We start from the raw sequence: 14,927 nt of genomic DNA on the forward strand, positions 1-14,927 counted from the left end.
ATAAATAAAAATAGAAAAATTAGCCGGGCGTGGTGGCTTGCATCTGTAGTCCTAGCCACCACCACACCCAGCTAATTTTTTGTATTTTTAGTAGAGACGGGGTTTCACCGTGTTAGCCAGGATGGTCTTGATCTCCTGATCTCGTGATCCACCCATCTTGGCCTCCCAAAGTGCTGGGATTACAGGCTTGAGCCACTGCGCCTGGCCAAGCATGTTTTTTTGAGATAGAATCTCACTCTGTCACTCAGGCTAGAGTGCAGCAGTGCAATCATAGCTCACTGCAGCCTTAAACTCCTGGGCTAAAATGATCCTCCTGCCTCAGCCTCCCAAAGTACTGGGTTTACAGGTATGAGCCACCATGCCCGGCCCACACTATACTTTTGAAATGAGTAAAATGTCAAGGGAAAAGGTAGGCTGATTAAGAAAGAAAAAGCAGAACCTCTTTCTTCAGATAAAATGTTTGCCAGCCTCACATGAAAATTAAAATGAGAGCATCTGACATTTTCAATTGTCAAGCTTAATTCACTTTAGTGTTAAAGAGTTTTTCAGCAAGCCTTTTACCTATTAAATGTGTCAATGTGTCACTGTTCTCTAATGTCCTTGCATGAGCGGCAGTCAAGGGGAATACCGAGCGAATGTGAAGAGGACTGCTGGCTGGCAGCATGATTGCAACTTTTCAGACTCTTAAAAAGTGTTCCTTGTCCTCCCTGTGTCCCCTATTCTAGCACTCTTAAACACAATGGTTAAAAGGTATGGGTCAAACTATCTTTCAGCACTGCAGGTGATAACTGTCTGTGCACTGAATGAATTGAGGAGGAAGGGAAGCAGTTATGAGTCAGAAGGCTCTGTTGCCCTTAACTTTCATATTCATACAGAGAGGTGAGATCGAACCTCACAGAGCCAGTAATAGGCTGGGAAATACCTCCAACAGCAAAGCTGGGAGCCATAGGCCAAATCTGCATACATGCAGCTATGGCCCTGCGACCCCATGGGTACCAGTGTAGGAGGAGATAACCTTCCTACACAGTAATCATAGGGTATCAATGTTTTCTGTGAACTTCTAGAAGATATAACCTAATAAGTATCTGAATAAACCTGGAAAAGCTACTCAAATGTTCAAACTTTTTTTTTTTTTGAGACAGAGTCTTGCTCTGTCACCCAGGCTGGAGTGCAGTGGCGCGATCTCAGCTCACTGCAAGCTCCGCCTCCCAGGTTCACGCCATTCTCCTGCCTCAGCCTCCCAATGGTCTCAATCTCCTGACATCGTGATCCGCCCGCCTCAGCCTCCCAAAGTGCTAGGATTACAGGCGTGAGCCACCATGCCCGGCCCAAACTTTATCTTTATTAACAGAAGCATGGCTCTATACAGAATTCCATCTTCGAATGAAACCAAACGTTTCCAAATAAATTTCTAACAAAACAATTTCACTGTAACTTGATGAACTACCCCAGAATTAACGTACACATCTATTAATCCATTACTCTGCCTTGCCAGCCTATGACCTGCCCATGCACCTCTCCCAACTCTGCCTGACCATGTCAGACTCAGGCATTCTAGTGAAAAGAAATTAACTTACAAAGCAGAAAATTCAATCTTCAGGACACCTCTAAGAGTCAGAGAGTTCTCCATATGCTGAATCGAAATCTTAGTGATTTTTACTCCTAGTTCTTCCTTGTGGAGCTATATAGAATACCTTGTATTCAGTGTGAACTATTACTTACCTTTAGACGTTCAATAGCTTCCTCTCCTCCAGGTGTAGACATGATCCTCTCTTGAATACTGGTCACAGACGTCAAGCCCACCTGACTATTGAGTGAGCAGGAAGATGGGGATGAAGTGAGGGACCCCATGGATGCTGTGGAAAAATGGCCAGGGCGTTGATTCTCAGAGGCTAGCAAGTACCTATGCTTATTGTTCTGAAAATCTTTCAGATCTGGGAGATAGAAAGAAGAGAAGGCAGAAAAAGTAGGGAAAAGGGAAAGAAGCAGAAGAAAAAAAGACAGGAAGGAATATTGTTGTAAGAAAGGACAGCATTAAAGCGCCAAGACAAAGACAGGCTATAATACAAACACAGGTTACAACTGTTCTAGATGGCAGTTCTAAAACATGTCTGTCTTTAATAGTGGTATCCTAGAGGTTCAGAATCATTTGTGCATTTACAAACTAAAGATTCCAATGTAGGTTAACACTGTATCTTGCAGGGGGATAAACCAGAGCCTCAAAGGAAACTGCTTAGGCACTCTCCCTAAAAAAACCAAAATACCTTCCATTTCGTCTTTCTAGTGCTCCTAGTCTACAATGTCTTCAGATTTACACTTTTCCAGTAGTTTGTAAAGGGGAAAACAATGATCATTTATTTATTAATAATAATCCATATTGGTCTGGCTCAGTGTTTTATGTAATTTCAGCAAAAATTTCCAAGAAAATGTTATGGTTAAAACAAAGTTTGTGCACTGAGTAGTATGCTTTGTATGGCAACATTTCAACATGCTAAAAGGATTTTTAATATGTCTTAAATAAAAAAGCGTAATTATAGAAATGAGAGGAATTTTGTATAAGTCCTGGTTAAAAAGTCAGGACTAACTGATTGCCTCAACAGGGAAGAACAATTAGCAGATGAATGAGTTTTAGTGTAGGTTCCATTCTTCGGTCAGAGCAAGCAAAAAATAAGGCCGATTATTTGTTAATTTAAGGCCCTTAATTAGCCTAAGAGTACAACCATGGGTCACTGCTAAGCCTGCTTCCTAGTATAAAATGCAAGTTTTAGAAACATACTTCCATTTACTAAGTCTCTAATAGAACGGTTAATTTCGCTTTTAAACTCAGTATTGGTAAAAGAAAAAAAAAATTTAAGCCACAAACAACAAAATTTACTGATTTGCTGTTGTACTTTCTTTCATTAGTCATCCTTTGCAAAAAGATACCAAAGGTAAACCATAAGTACTGGTGCAATCCAACTTCAAAATTAGCTCATTTTTGAATCTGAAAAATTAAAATTCATATCAAAACTATGTAAGTTTTCCTTAAAGGAGATGAGTTAATACACACAGTTGGAAAAAATACTATTAGTTTTCCCTGGGCCTACTCATCTCTACTATTTAATTAAAGCCAGTTTTTTAACTCCCTTAAAGCCAGTGGTTGCTTCAAGACAGTTTGAAAACCACCATCTGCAAATACAGAACACAGGGAAACAAGCAAAGAGGCATCTTTTAAAAGGGGGATAGGGATTAGAGCAAAAAGTTAACCATCGGGGGAAAAGACCAGGATGGACAGAGTTTAGGTCCAATGGTCACATGCAAGCCCTAAAAGGAATTAAGAGAATTAGATCAAGATGGAAATTGAGAAGTAGTCAGGGCTGCTTTCCCTCAGGAATATAGAATTAAAACTTAGTCATGCATGGTGTTTCAGGAAATGCCGCAGCTGCTAAGAAAAGAGGTAGGCAACAAGCTGGTGGCAGCAACACCTTGAGCACAAAAGCAAAAAGAAGGCGGCACCTTTTCTACACCAGTATCGTTGAGCTTTGGAAATCTCAGACAGAGCTGCTGCAGTCCAAGAGTCACTTCTGTATCAGGACATTATAGTGTATTTAAGCCCTAACCTCATAACCACAGCCAGGGCTATATTTGGTTTCTCCTATGCATTTTCTCACTGTCTGCCAAGCCTCATTACATGCCTTACTGTAGAAATAAACAACTCAGGTGGCCAGGCTCAGTGGCTCATGCCTATAATCCCAGCACTTTGGGAGGCCAAGGCAGGAGGATCACGAGGTCAAGAGATTGAGACCATCCTGGCCGACATGGTGAAATCCCGTCTCTATTAAAAATATAAAAATAAGCTGGGCGTAGTGGTGTGGGCCTGTAGTCCCAGCTACTCGGGAGGCTGAGGCAGGAGAAATTGCTTGAACTCGGGCAGAGGAAGTTGCAGTGAGCCAAGAGCTCACCACTGCACTCCAGCCTGGTGACAAAGCAAGACTCCATCGCAAAAGAAAAAAAAAGAAAAGAAAAGAAAAGAAAAAAAGAAATGACTCAGTACGAATCTAAAAATTAACCCCAAAATCAAGATATTTTTCTTCTAAGATAACAATTTCTTTTTTTTTTTTTTTTTTTTTTGAGACGGAGTCTCACGCTGTTGCCCAGGCTGGAGTGCAGTGGTGCGATCTCGGCTCACTGCAAGCTCCGCCTCCTGGGTTCACGCCATTCTCCTGCCTCAGCCTCCTGAGTAGCTAGGACTACAGGCGCCCGCCACCACGCCCAGCTAATTTTTTGTATTTTTAGTAGAGACGGGGTTTCACTGTGGTCTCGATCTCCTGACCTTGTGATCCGCCCGCCTCGGCCTCCCAAAGTGCTGGGATTACAGGCTTGAGCCACCGCGCCCGGCCGATAACAATTTCTTGATGAATTACCTTAAAAGGGTAAGAAATAATTTCCTCACCAACTTAAGATATATATGGAGAGAATAACGAGGTACATGTGATTCTTTAAAAATGTTTGAGTCATTTTAGACACCTAAGTTATTTTAATTTGTGACTTATGAAAAGAGGAAAGGCTGGGTGTGGTGGCTCACATCTGTAATCCTAGCACTTTGGGAGGCCGAGACAGGAGGACTGCTTGAGGCCAGGGGTTCCAGACCAGCCTGGGAAACATAGCAAGACCCCCATCTCTACAAACAAAAAATTTAAAAATCAGCCAGGCGTGGCAGTAAACAACTGTAGTCTCGGATACTCAAGAGGCTGAGATGGAAAGATCACTTGAGCCCAAGAGTTCAAGCTTGCAGTGGGCCATGATCACGTCATTACACTCCAGCTTGGGTGACAGAATCAGACCATCTCAAAAAAAAAAAAAAAAAGGAAAAAATATTTATCTAATCACCTGAGGCCGAAGATATGGAGAAAAGCAACTTAGCACAAGCTCCCATGAGTCTCAGCCCAACATTTACAGAGCTCTTCAATCATAGATAGTTTTGCGGACTGAAAATGATTATTGGTAAAATGGACATAATAAAATATTTTCAAAGCCATTAACAGAATTAAAAGAGACTATATTCAAGGTGCCTAGAATAGGGCCTGGCATATTATGCACAATTAGTAAGTGCCAGTTGCTATCATCATCTATGATTTTTGGATTTAATTTAATCACACTGGGAAAAACTGAAGAGTAGACGCAGCAAGAGATTCTCAAGCCTTTCTACTTCACTCAAGCCACAAACTGAAATTCAGCAAAAATTAGTTTGCTAAATGAAGAAGGGCAAAAATAGGATTATTTCTGATTCTATACTATGCTCTGTCTGGGATTTCTCTGTAAGGATTGCTGGCATGCAAAGCTCATTTTAAGGCTGATCCAGCAGAGGCAGATTAGCAAGTCAGAGTACTGGAAATAACCAATATGTGAAATACACACATTTGCTTCCACTTCCAGAGTAATCATCGATCAATGGATCAACTGAAGGTAAGCAGGAGGGAAAATACGAGAAGGGTCAAAGTTCAGGTTCAGCAGTGACACAGAGAGGGAACAGAGCATTTTTTGGCATTTGGGGAGATGAGAAAGTTAATATTTAGAATATGGTATCAATTTTACAAATGGTATTCATCTAAACTCAGACTCTAATCAATAAGAAGAATTAAACTAGAAGAGGCCTTGAAAATCTTATTAGAACTTTAAGGAATATAATATTAATTTTATACTCAAAAAATAAAAATATGCTTTACTAAACCAACCTATATTCTATTCATATATGAATAATCCATTTTACTCACTTTAGAGAACTTCTGAATAAGCCATTGTATAGGCACATCATGAGTTTTTTTAAGATACATTTTAATACAACATTGTAAAACAATACTGTCTGGAAGTGTAGTTCTTGAACTTCACAGGAATTGAACTTTTCCCCTTCATATGTTCATAGACAGCAGGAGGCAATCCATCATTTTACAGGAGGAGGGGGCCATTCAAAGGAGAATCTTATCTGAAGGTAGGCTTGAATGGTGCATTTCTTGTATTACTGCCACTACACTAATCCAGAGTAACCCATGAAACGAAACCCAAAATTTCAAATAACATTTCTATGAAGTAATTAACTGCTCAGTGATAACAGGTTTAAAATTCCAAATAAACTTCATTGCTGATCTAAAATAGAATTCTAAAAAAAATACTAGCGACATATTTGTGATTTAAAAACTAATTTCATGAGTTCAAACGGATAGCCTGGTATATGCTACATAAAGGAATCTAGAGATCATTTCCATTGAGTTTTTTAAGGAAAAAAAAAAAAAAACATTTTCACTACCATTTAGCTTCATCATGTTCCTTAACTTGAAGTTTATTTTAAATATAAGAACCCTGAATAAGAACCTTGAAGAAGAAAGGATTAGATTTTGTAATGATCCTTAATTCACTTACTATCAATAATATCTCCCAGGCCCTGAGCACGAAGAAGGTCCTTCAGCCGTGTCACCTCCTCCTTTAATTCACGAACCAGTTTGGCATTGGGGTCCTCATTGATAACAGCATTGCATTTAATTTGTTTTGCACGATCTGCATATCTAGATCCAAAAAGAAAATTCATTCTTGTCATTTCTCATATGTTCTACTTCTCATAAGTAACATACTATTATTTTTAAATCAAATATCCTGAGTGTTTACATTTTATGAGCCTTCATAATAATACATCTATATAAAGCTTTATAGTACCTATTAAAGATGAAGAAAAAGGCTCAGATGAATTTAAGTGATTTGCGCAAGATCACAATGGAAATAAATAACAGCGAGAGGACTTAAACCCAACTTATGAGACTGTATAGTATTCACTCCATTATATCAACTGTCTTTCATGGAAGAAGGGTAGAGAGTTCCAGACTAAAGTAATGAAACCTACTCATACATAAAAAATAGGCCTCAGGAGGCAGCTCACACCTGTAATCCCAACACTTTTGGTGGCCAAGTGGGGAGGATCACATGAGGCCAGGAATTTGAAACCAGCCTGAATAACATAACAAGACCCCCGATCCCTACAAGAAATTTTTTTTTTTTTTTTTGAGACGGAGTCTCGCTCTGTCGCCCAGGCTGGAGTGCAGTGGCCGGATCTCAGATCACTGCAAGCTCTGCCTCCCGGGTTTTTACGCCATTCTCCTGCCTCAGCCTCCCGAGTAGCCGGGACTACAGGCGCCCGCCACCTCACCCAGCTAGTTTTTTGTATTTTTTAGTAGAGACGGGGTTTCACCGTGTTAGCCAGGATGGTCTCGAACTCCTGACCTCGTGATCCGCCCGTCTCGGCCTCCCAAAGTGCTGGGATTACAGGCTTGAGCCACCGCGCCCAGCCCCTACAAGAAATTTTTAAAAATCAGCCAGGCCTAGTGGCATGTGCCTGTAGTTTTAGCTACTTGGGAGGCTGAAGTAGGAGCATCACACGAGCTCAGATGTCTGAGGCTGCAGTGAGCTACAATCTTGCCACTGCACTCCAGCTTGGGCCACACAGCAAAAGACTCCATTACAAAAACAAAAACTAAAAAGCAAAAAAAACTTCTCATGAACATTCTGTTGTGTAATTATTTTGTTTTTTGTTTTTTTAAGAGACAGAGTCAAACTAGCCGGGCGAGGTGGCGGGCGCCTGTAGTCCCAGCTACTCGGGAGACTGAGGCAGGAGAATGGCGTGAACCCGGGAGGCGGAGCTTGCAGTGAGCTGAGATCCGGCCACTGCACTCCAGCCTGGGCGGCAGAGCGAGACTCCGTCTCAAAAAAAAAAAAAAAAAAAAGAGACAGAGTCTCACTATGTTGCCTAGACTGGCCTCAAACTCCTGTGCTCAAGTGATCCTCCTGCTTCAGCTTTCCAAATAGCTGGGACTACAGGCACACACCACTGCACCTGGCTATGATGGTAATTTTTTAATATTGCTACATATTCCTATAATTTTTATTACTTATTATGACTTCAGCATTTCTTTTTTTTCCTTTTTTCTTTTTCTTTTTTTTTTTTTTGAGACGGAGTCTTGCTCTGTCTCCAGGCTAGAATGCAGTGGTGCCATCTCAGCTCACTGCAACCTCTGCCTCCCAGGTTCAAGTGATTCTCCTGTCTCAGCCTCCCAAGTAGCTAGGATTACAGGTACATGGCACCATGCCCAGCTCATTTTTGTATTTTTAGTAAAGATGGGGTTTCACCATGTTGGCCAGGCTGGTCTCAAACTCCTGACCTCAAGTGATCCACCCACCTCAGCCTCCCAAAGTGCTGGGATTACAGGTGGGGGCCACAACGCCCAGCCGACTTCAGCATTTCTTATAACGACAAACACCACAAGCAGGGTGGCACTTCTTTTTATAGAAATGAATATTATAAGAAAATGTCACTATTATTTAAAAGTTACCCAAAAATCTCACTTGAGCAATTTAAAAATCTTTCCTATGAAAAAGTTCCTGCCTTATCTAGGAATCCATGAGGGATAAAAAAATAAAAAGTTCATACCTTTCCCAATGAAACGGAAAACCATAAAGAGGTAAATTCTACTATAATACAATCACTTTTTCCCTAAGTTTTCCCTGTTACGAGAGGAAAGGAACATTATTTTCATAAATAACTACACAGACAGCACAAAAACATCCATGGTATCACAAAATGACATCTGATGGCAATGTGGTCTACGTTGCTACTGAGATCAAAAGAAAGTACCTCAGAGTGCTCAAAGTCTCATCATAGTTGATATCCGCGGGGCTCAGAGCAGCAACCATTGCAGTCCGAGAATTGCCACCTAAAAAGATTAATCATGAGTATCTCAAGTCACACTCATTTTAAAAGAAAGAAAAATTTCATGGAATGTGTCAAATCTGAGGTTGCGATCTCAAATCCTAAGATTTAATGTAATGTCAAATTTCTTCTTTTTTTTTTTGAGAGGAAGTCTCACTCTTTCACCCAGGCGAGCGGATCACTTGAGGTCAGGAGTTCAAGACGAACCTGGCCAACATGGCACAATCCTGTCTCTACTAAAAGTACAAAAAAGTTAGCCAGGCACGGTGGTGTGTGCCTGTAATCCCAGCTACTCGGGAGGCTGAGGCAGGAGAACTGCTTGAACCCGGGAGGCGGAGGTTGCAGTGAGCCAAGATTGCACCACTGCACTCCAGCCTGGGTAAGAGAGCGAGACTCCATTTCAAAAAAAAAAAAAGTAGAAGTGAATAAAGAACAGTGATTCGAAGGTCTGAAAACATCAGCAATGAGGAGGAATAAGGGTTGGCAATGTCTAATTTTGTGCACCTCAGAGGAGCATGGATTTTTGAAATAACTTTGAAGAGCGAGCAATAATCTGAAACAGGTATGGGCAGTTGGGAAGACAATTACAGCACAGTTCATGCCCTGAAGTAAATGAGATATGGGAGTACACCCTGGCTTAAAACCAAGAGAATCCAACCAGCTGAAATTAGGAGTAAAAATGAAAGCAGGCAAGGAACACTCAAGTAGTAACATGAATATCTAGAGATTATTTGTCTCCAAAACAGACATAGGACAATTAACCACAAAAGATAATCAAAGTGAAAAAGATAACTACTTTTCACTAGTGGTCAACATACCTAAATTTTCTCGAAGGAGCCAAGTAAGTACAGAATCCCTGTAGGGAATAAAATCCGTTTTCTTCTTCTTTTTACTCTATTAAAGGGAAAGGAATGGTCTTAGCATTTTTTGTTAGGGAAAAAAATTCCCAAGAAAGGCAAATCAGTCTAAAATTCCCAAGTAAATTAAATTACAGTACAACCCCAACACTGTGGAAGTTTATCATTCATAGTTTCAATTCTTCACAATACCAAAAACTCACGCAATAAGGTAATTTTTTCATTTTACATTTTATTTTGAAAACTGTGTAACATATTCAACAGTTGAGAGAGCAGTATAATGAGCTACCATACCCAACATGCAGCTTCAACCATTATCAATACTCTGCCAATCATCTTTCAATTAACCCCCAAACACTTTTCTACAACTTTTTATTTTCCTGACCCATTCTGAAGTCAGTTGCAGACCTCATCTCCATTTACCCCTAAACACTTCAGCATATAAGAACATTGTCTTACACAGAAAACAATGACCAAGTTCAAAAAATTAACATCAATACAATACTATTACCTAATATCCTGTCCATATCATTTTTTTTCTTTTTCTTACTGTGAAGGAAAAGGTCATGTTTTTTTAAAAAAAAAAAAAAAAAAAGCCACAAGACCATTATCACACTTATCAAAATAAACAATAATTCCCTAACATCATCTAATACTCCATCCTCAATTTTTATTTTTGCAGAGGGGAGAATACTAATCCTGTGCATTCCAGGTTGGATGTGTTGGAGCAAGTCATCTAGTTAGTGAATTTACTTGGCCAACCACCATGTCATTGGGTGGGTTGCTGCAAATCTAGCAACTCCTTTTTTTTTTTTTTTTTTGAGACGGAGTCTTGCTCTGGAGTGGTGGCGCAATCTCAGCTCACTGCAAGCTCCACCTCCCAGGTTCACACCATTCTCCTACCTCAGCCTCCTGAGTAGCTGGGACTACAGGTGCCCGCCACTGTGCCCAGCTGATTTTTTATATTTTTTAGTAGAGACGGGGTTTCACCGTGGTCTCAATCTCCTGACCTTGTAATCCGCCCGCCTCGGCCTCCCAAAGTGCTAGGATTACAGGCGTGAGACCCCGCACCTGGCCAAATCTAGTAACTCTTGTAAAATAATACTCATTTGGTCTCTTTGAAAGGAAATTATGCGAAAAATAATGCAATTATTAAAGCAAAGACTAAAAGTAAAAAGGTCTAAGAAAGTGATATGATTTGCTAATTTAGAAAGGTGAATGTTCTATTAAGTCTACTTATTCCGCTTTCTTCATGATCCTTCTTATTAACACGGGATAAAGCAAAAAACACCAATGAAAAGGCAGTGCTGAAATGAAAAAAAATTATACTTTCTAAAAGTAAAAATTAATGCAAATGCTTTACAGGTAACAGCTATTCAAATACATGCTGGCTGATTACTGCGTTGTGACACTTTAAGAAGCTACTAAGGGGAGGCCGGGCACAGTGGCTCATGCCTGTAATCCCAGCACTTTGGGAGGCCAAGGCGGGTGGATCACTTGAGGTCAGGAGTTCAAGACCAGCCTGGCCAACATGATGAAACCCCATCTCTACTAAAAATACAAAAAATTAGCCAGGGGTGGTGGCGGGCACCTGTAATCTCAGCTACTTGGGAGGCTGAGGCAGGAGAATCGCTTGAACCCAGAAGGTGGAGGTTGCAGTGAGCCGAGATCATGCCACTGTGCCTCAGACTGGGCAACAGTGTGAGACTCAGTCTCCAAAAAAAAAAAAAAAAAAAGAAGAAGTTACTAAGGGGAAAGGCAGGGCCTCACTGATAAACACCACTCCAGCAAATCAGCAGTTTTAAAATCCAGTCCTGGTATAATCCAAGGTTAAACTAAGGATGATCCTACTATCTGCACAAGCACTTTTTCTATTCAGAAAACGAGTACTACGTGGCTGGCCTCTTAGTGGCTGGTCTTGTGGGTTGTTTTTTTTTTTTGAGGAGGTAAAGGAGTAGGCAAGAAGCATCTCTTATCAAATATGTCTACATCATCTCATTCCACTCTACCCACAGACACACAATCCACCAATCAGAAAGTCATTTCCAATAGCAGGTTCAATTTTAGATTGCACAGACCTCAAGGGAGAATTAAGCCTTTCGGTCATTCAGATTAGTGGAACAAACTTTCATTCCACTATGTAATCCTTGAGGCCTAAAACCTCAGTTTAAAACCCGTGAATAGTCGGGACACTATGGGCACGCACCACGCACCCACCTAATTTTTGTATTTTTAGTAGAGATGGGGTTTCACCATGTTGGCCAGACTGGTCTAGAACTTCTGACCTCAAATGATCCGCCCGCCTCAGCCTCCCAAAGTGCTGGGATTACAGGCATAAGCCACCATGCCCGTCCTTGTTCCTTTATTCTTAATTCCTTCTCCAAAGCATATAATGTTCTATAAATTAATTTTGGTGTGAAATCTCATGATTTGTGGTCACTCTAAATTTACAGCCACTCTAAATTCCAGAGCCAGAAAACAAATGATGAAAACATTTTTAAAGGTTCCATTCCTACTTATGTCACCATACATCCTGGTGAAGATTTAAAACATAAAAGTCAATTCTAGTTTATCTCTACCAATCCCCACCATACCTTGCTAGTGCAGTTATCCTACAGGTGAAAGCATTTAAAAGAGAAAACAAGAACACAGGATAAGCCTCCAAGTAGAAAATGAGATTTTGTTTAAATTTCATGTCATAGATTATGACTTCTCCAAGGCAAGCAAGAAAGCATTTCATAATTCTTAGCAATTAAAATGAGGTTTTAAACTAAACTAAAACACACAATGACTAATTTAAATAATGTAGGCAATGAAGCCCCTAATTAAAAAAAGAGAATTTTTGTTTTAGCTTTACTGTTCTACCATTAAGGAGTAGGAAAAGAACAAAACTATTGGGAAAAAAACAAAACAAAACAAAAAACCTACTACTGGCTCTCAAATCAACAGCATCCACCAAAGCCAAACTGCTCAAAATACTCCAAAAGATACTGCATCCTACTCAGAAAACATTACACAGGAAAAGAACAGACAATAAATCAACTTGGTTTTTGTGATAGACATAAAACAAGGCTCAAAAAAATCAGTCAAACCTTAGGTGTTTGCTCTAGTTTTTACAGATCTATATTTACTTTTGTTCTCCTTAGTCTCTTTTACTTGCAGTACAAAGTCAAACTGTTTTATACCTAGTATCTTATCTGAAAAGCTCTAAAAAGAGAAAGGCAAGATTACAGAAAAGGGCCACAAAAAGGCAGCCTTCATAAACAATAATAAAATATCATCAAGTATATTTGCTGAACAGACACAACTCCCCTTATAATGAAGCATAAAACTTACCACCTCGGCCAAGGCTGAAATGACTTTGCCCAAAGTTGTAAGAGACTTATTAATATTTGCTCCTTCCTAAAATAAATACCAAATATGAAAGAATGATGATGAAGAATTTCTACTACTGTCATATCATATACAACATAAAACATGATTTGCCATATGCTAGCATATTTCTTTATTATTACAAGTTCTAAAAACAACCTTTAGTCCTCAATCTATCCTCTTCTCCACTTGATAACAACATGCTGAGACCACAGGCCTAACTCACAGTCCTAAAGTATCTTCGAGATGTTTGTGCTCCAAAAGTTTACAGATGTGTGCAGCCTTCTTCCCTCAACTCATCAACATGAAACTTCTGTTCTCACATCTTAATACTGTATATCCTATTCCCATTGCCATGTCTTAATTCCATCTAGCCAAATGCTGCCTGTTCCTTAAAATGCAATTCAACTCTCACCCTGACTACGATGTCCTCCCTAACTATTTAGTTAGATAACTTATCCTTCTATTGAAGTTACAGATCAGGAGTCAGCAAAATTTTTCCATAAAAGGACAGACAAAAATTATTTCAGGTTTTGTGGGCCATATGGTCTCTGTCACAACACTGCCATTGCAGTGCAAAAGCAGCCACAGACAATACATAAACAAATGTATGTAGCTGTGTTTCAATAAAATTTTATTTACAAAAACAGGTGGTGGGCCGGGCGCGGTGGCTCAAGCCTGTAATCCCAGCACTTTGGGAGGCCGAGACGGGTGGATCACGAGGTCAGGAGATCGAGACCATCCTGGTTAACACGGTGAAACCCCGTCTCTACTAAAAAAAATACAAAAAACTAGCCGGCCGAGGTGGCGGACGCCTGTAGTCCCAGCTACTCGGGAGGCGGAGGCAGGAGAATGGCGTGAACCCGGGAGGCGGAGCTTGCAGTGAGCTGAGATCCGGCCACTGCACTCCAGCCTGGGTGACAGCGCGAGACTCCGTCTCAAAAAAAAAAAAAAAAAAAAAAAAAACAGGTGGTGGCCATGGTTTGCTGTCTCATGGTACAGAACATTTACTGATCAGGCCATTTATTTGCTAAAATAAATACCTTTAATCGAGTCCCTTTGGCACCAGTTGAATCAGCTCGTTCACTTCCTGCTAGATCCACCAAGCTGATTTTACTGACCTGATAAAGAACAGTAACATGGGAGCAATTAAAAAATAAGCAAGATAGAGACAGGAAATATTTAGAGGCAGAATGCTTTTTAAAAGATTAAGGTATGGAGAAAACTAAAAGTATTAGAGCTTTTAAATATGGCACAAAAAGATCAAGACAACACCTATCAGAGTCAGTTTAAACAGCACACACAGCAGGTGCAGTGGCACACGCCTGTAGTCCCAGCTACTCGGGAAGCTCCTTTCAGCCCAGGAGTTCAAAGCTGTCTACTACACTCCAGATTGGCAACATAGAAGACCCTGTGTCTTTAAAAAAAAAATTTTTTTAATTAGAAAAAAAAGAGCGTGCACAAAAGTCATAGCAATTACCACGGTTCAAAAAAAGTAACTTTAGTATAAACACGACATAGTTTACTAGAGTATGTTATAAAAATAAGTAAAACTCATCAACTCATTAAATGGCATACTAAAACTGAAGCTTTAAGCAACTGGAACTCTCACATATTGCTGGTGGGAATGTAAAATGGTACAATCACTTTGGAAAACAGTTTGATATTCCTTTTTTTTTTTTTTTGAGACAGTCTTGCTCTGTCACCCAGGCTGGAGTGCAATGGAGTGATCTTGGCTCACTGCAACCTCCACCTCCTGGGTTCAAACGATTCTCCCGCCTCAGCCTCCCGAGTAGCTGAGCTTACAGGTGCCCACCACCACGTCCAGCTAATTTTTTCTTTTTGTATTTTTAGTAGAGATGGGGTTTTGCCATGTACACCAGGCTGGTCTCAAACTCCTGACCTCATGATCCACCCGCCTCAGCCTCCCATAGTGCTAGGATTACAGGTGTGAGTTGCCGCGCCTG

The 14,927-nt window shown here is 40.3% G+C and overlaps 1 protein-coding gene across 14 annotated transcripts in view; it reads right to left on the bottom strand.

Moving 5' to 3' along the window:
• The window catches only part of LOC139364414 (kinesin family member 1B), a 178,600-nt gene that overhangs the window by 101,910 nt on the left and 61,763 nt on the right, over positions 1–14,927 (bottom strand). For 4 of the 14 annotated variants that reach the window (XM_071100953.1, XM_071100942.1, XM_071100958.1 and 1 more), the window contains exons 8-13: positions 14,004–14,081; positions 12,925–12,990; positions 9,550–9,625; positions 8,657–8,735; positions 6,397–6,539; positions 1,723–1,856 (exon numbers count right to left, since the gene is read on the bottom strand). In XM_071100953.1, the coding sequence (XP_070957054.1) occupies positions 1,723–1,856; positions 6,397–6,539; positions 8,657–8,735; positions 9,550–9,625; positions 12,925–12,990; positions 14,004–14,081 (576 nt within the window). Of the gene's footprint in view, positions 1–1,722; positions 1,935–5,397; positions 5,440–6,396; positions 6,540–8,656; positions 8,736–9,549; positions 9,626–12,182; positions 12,201–12,924; positions 12,991–14,003; positions 14,082–14,927 lie in introns of all 14 variants that reach the window. The other 10 variants (XM_071100971.1, XM_071100952.1, XM_071100900.1 and 7 more) reach the window with 5 other exon arrangements.

Source organism: Macaca nemestrina, chromosome 1 (genome assembly GCF_043159975.1).
Source record: "Macaca nemestrina isolate mMacNem1 chromosome 1, mMacNem.hap1, whole genome shotgun sequence".
Classification (NCBI taxonomy): domain Eukaryota; kingdom Metazoa; phylum Chordata; class Mammalia; order Primates; family Cercopithecidae; genus Macaca; species Macaca nemestrina.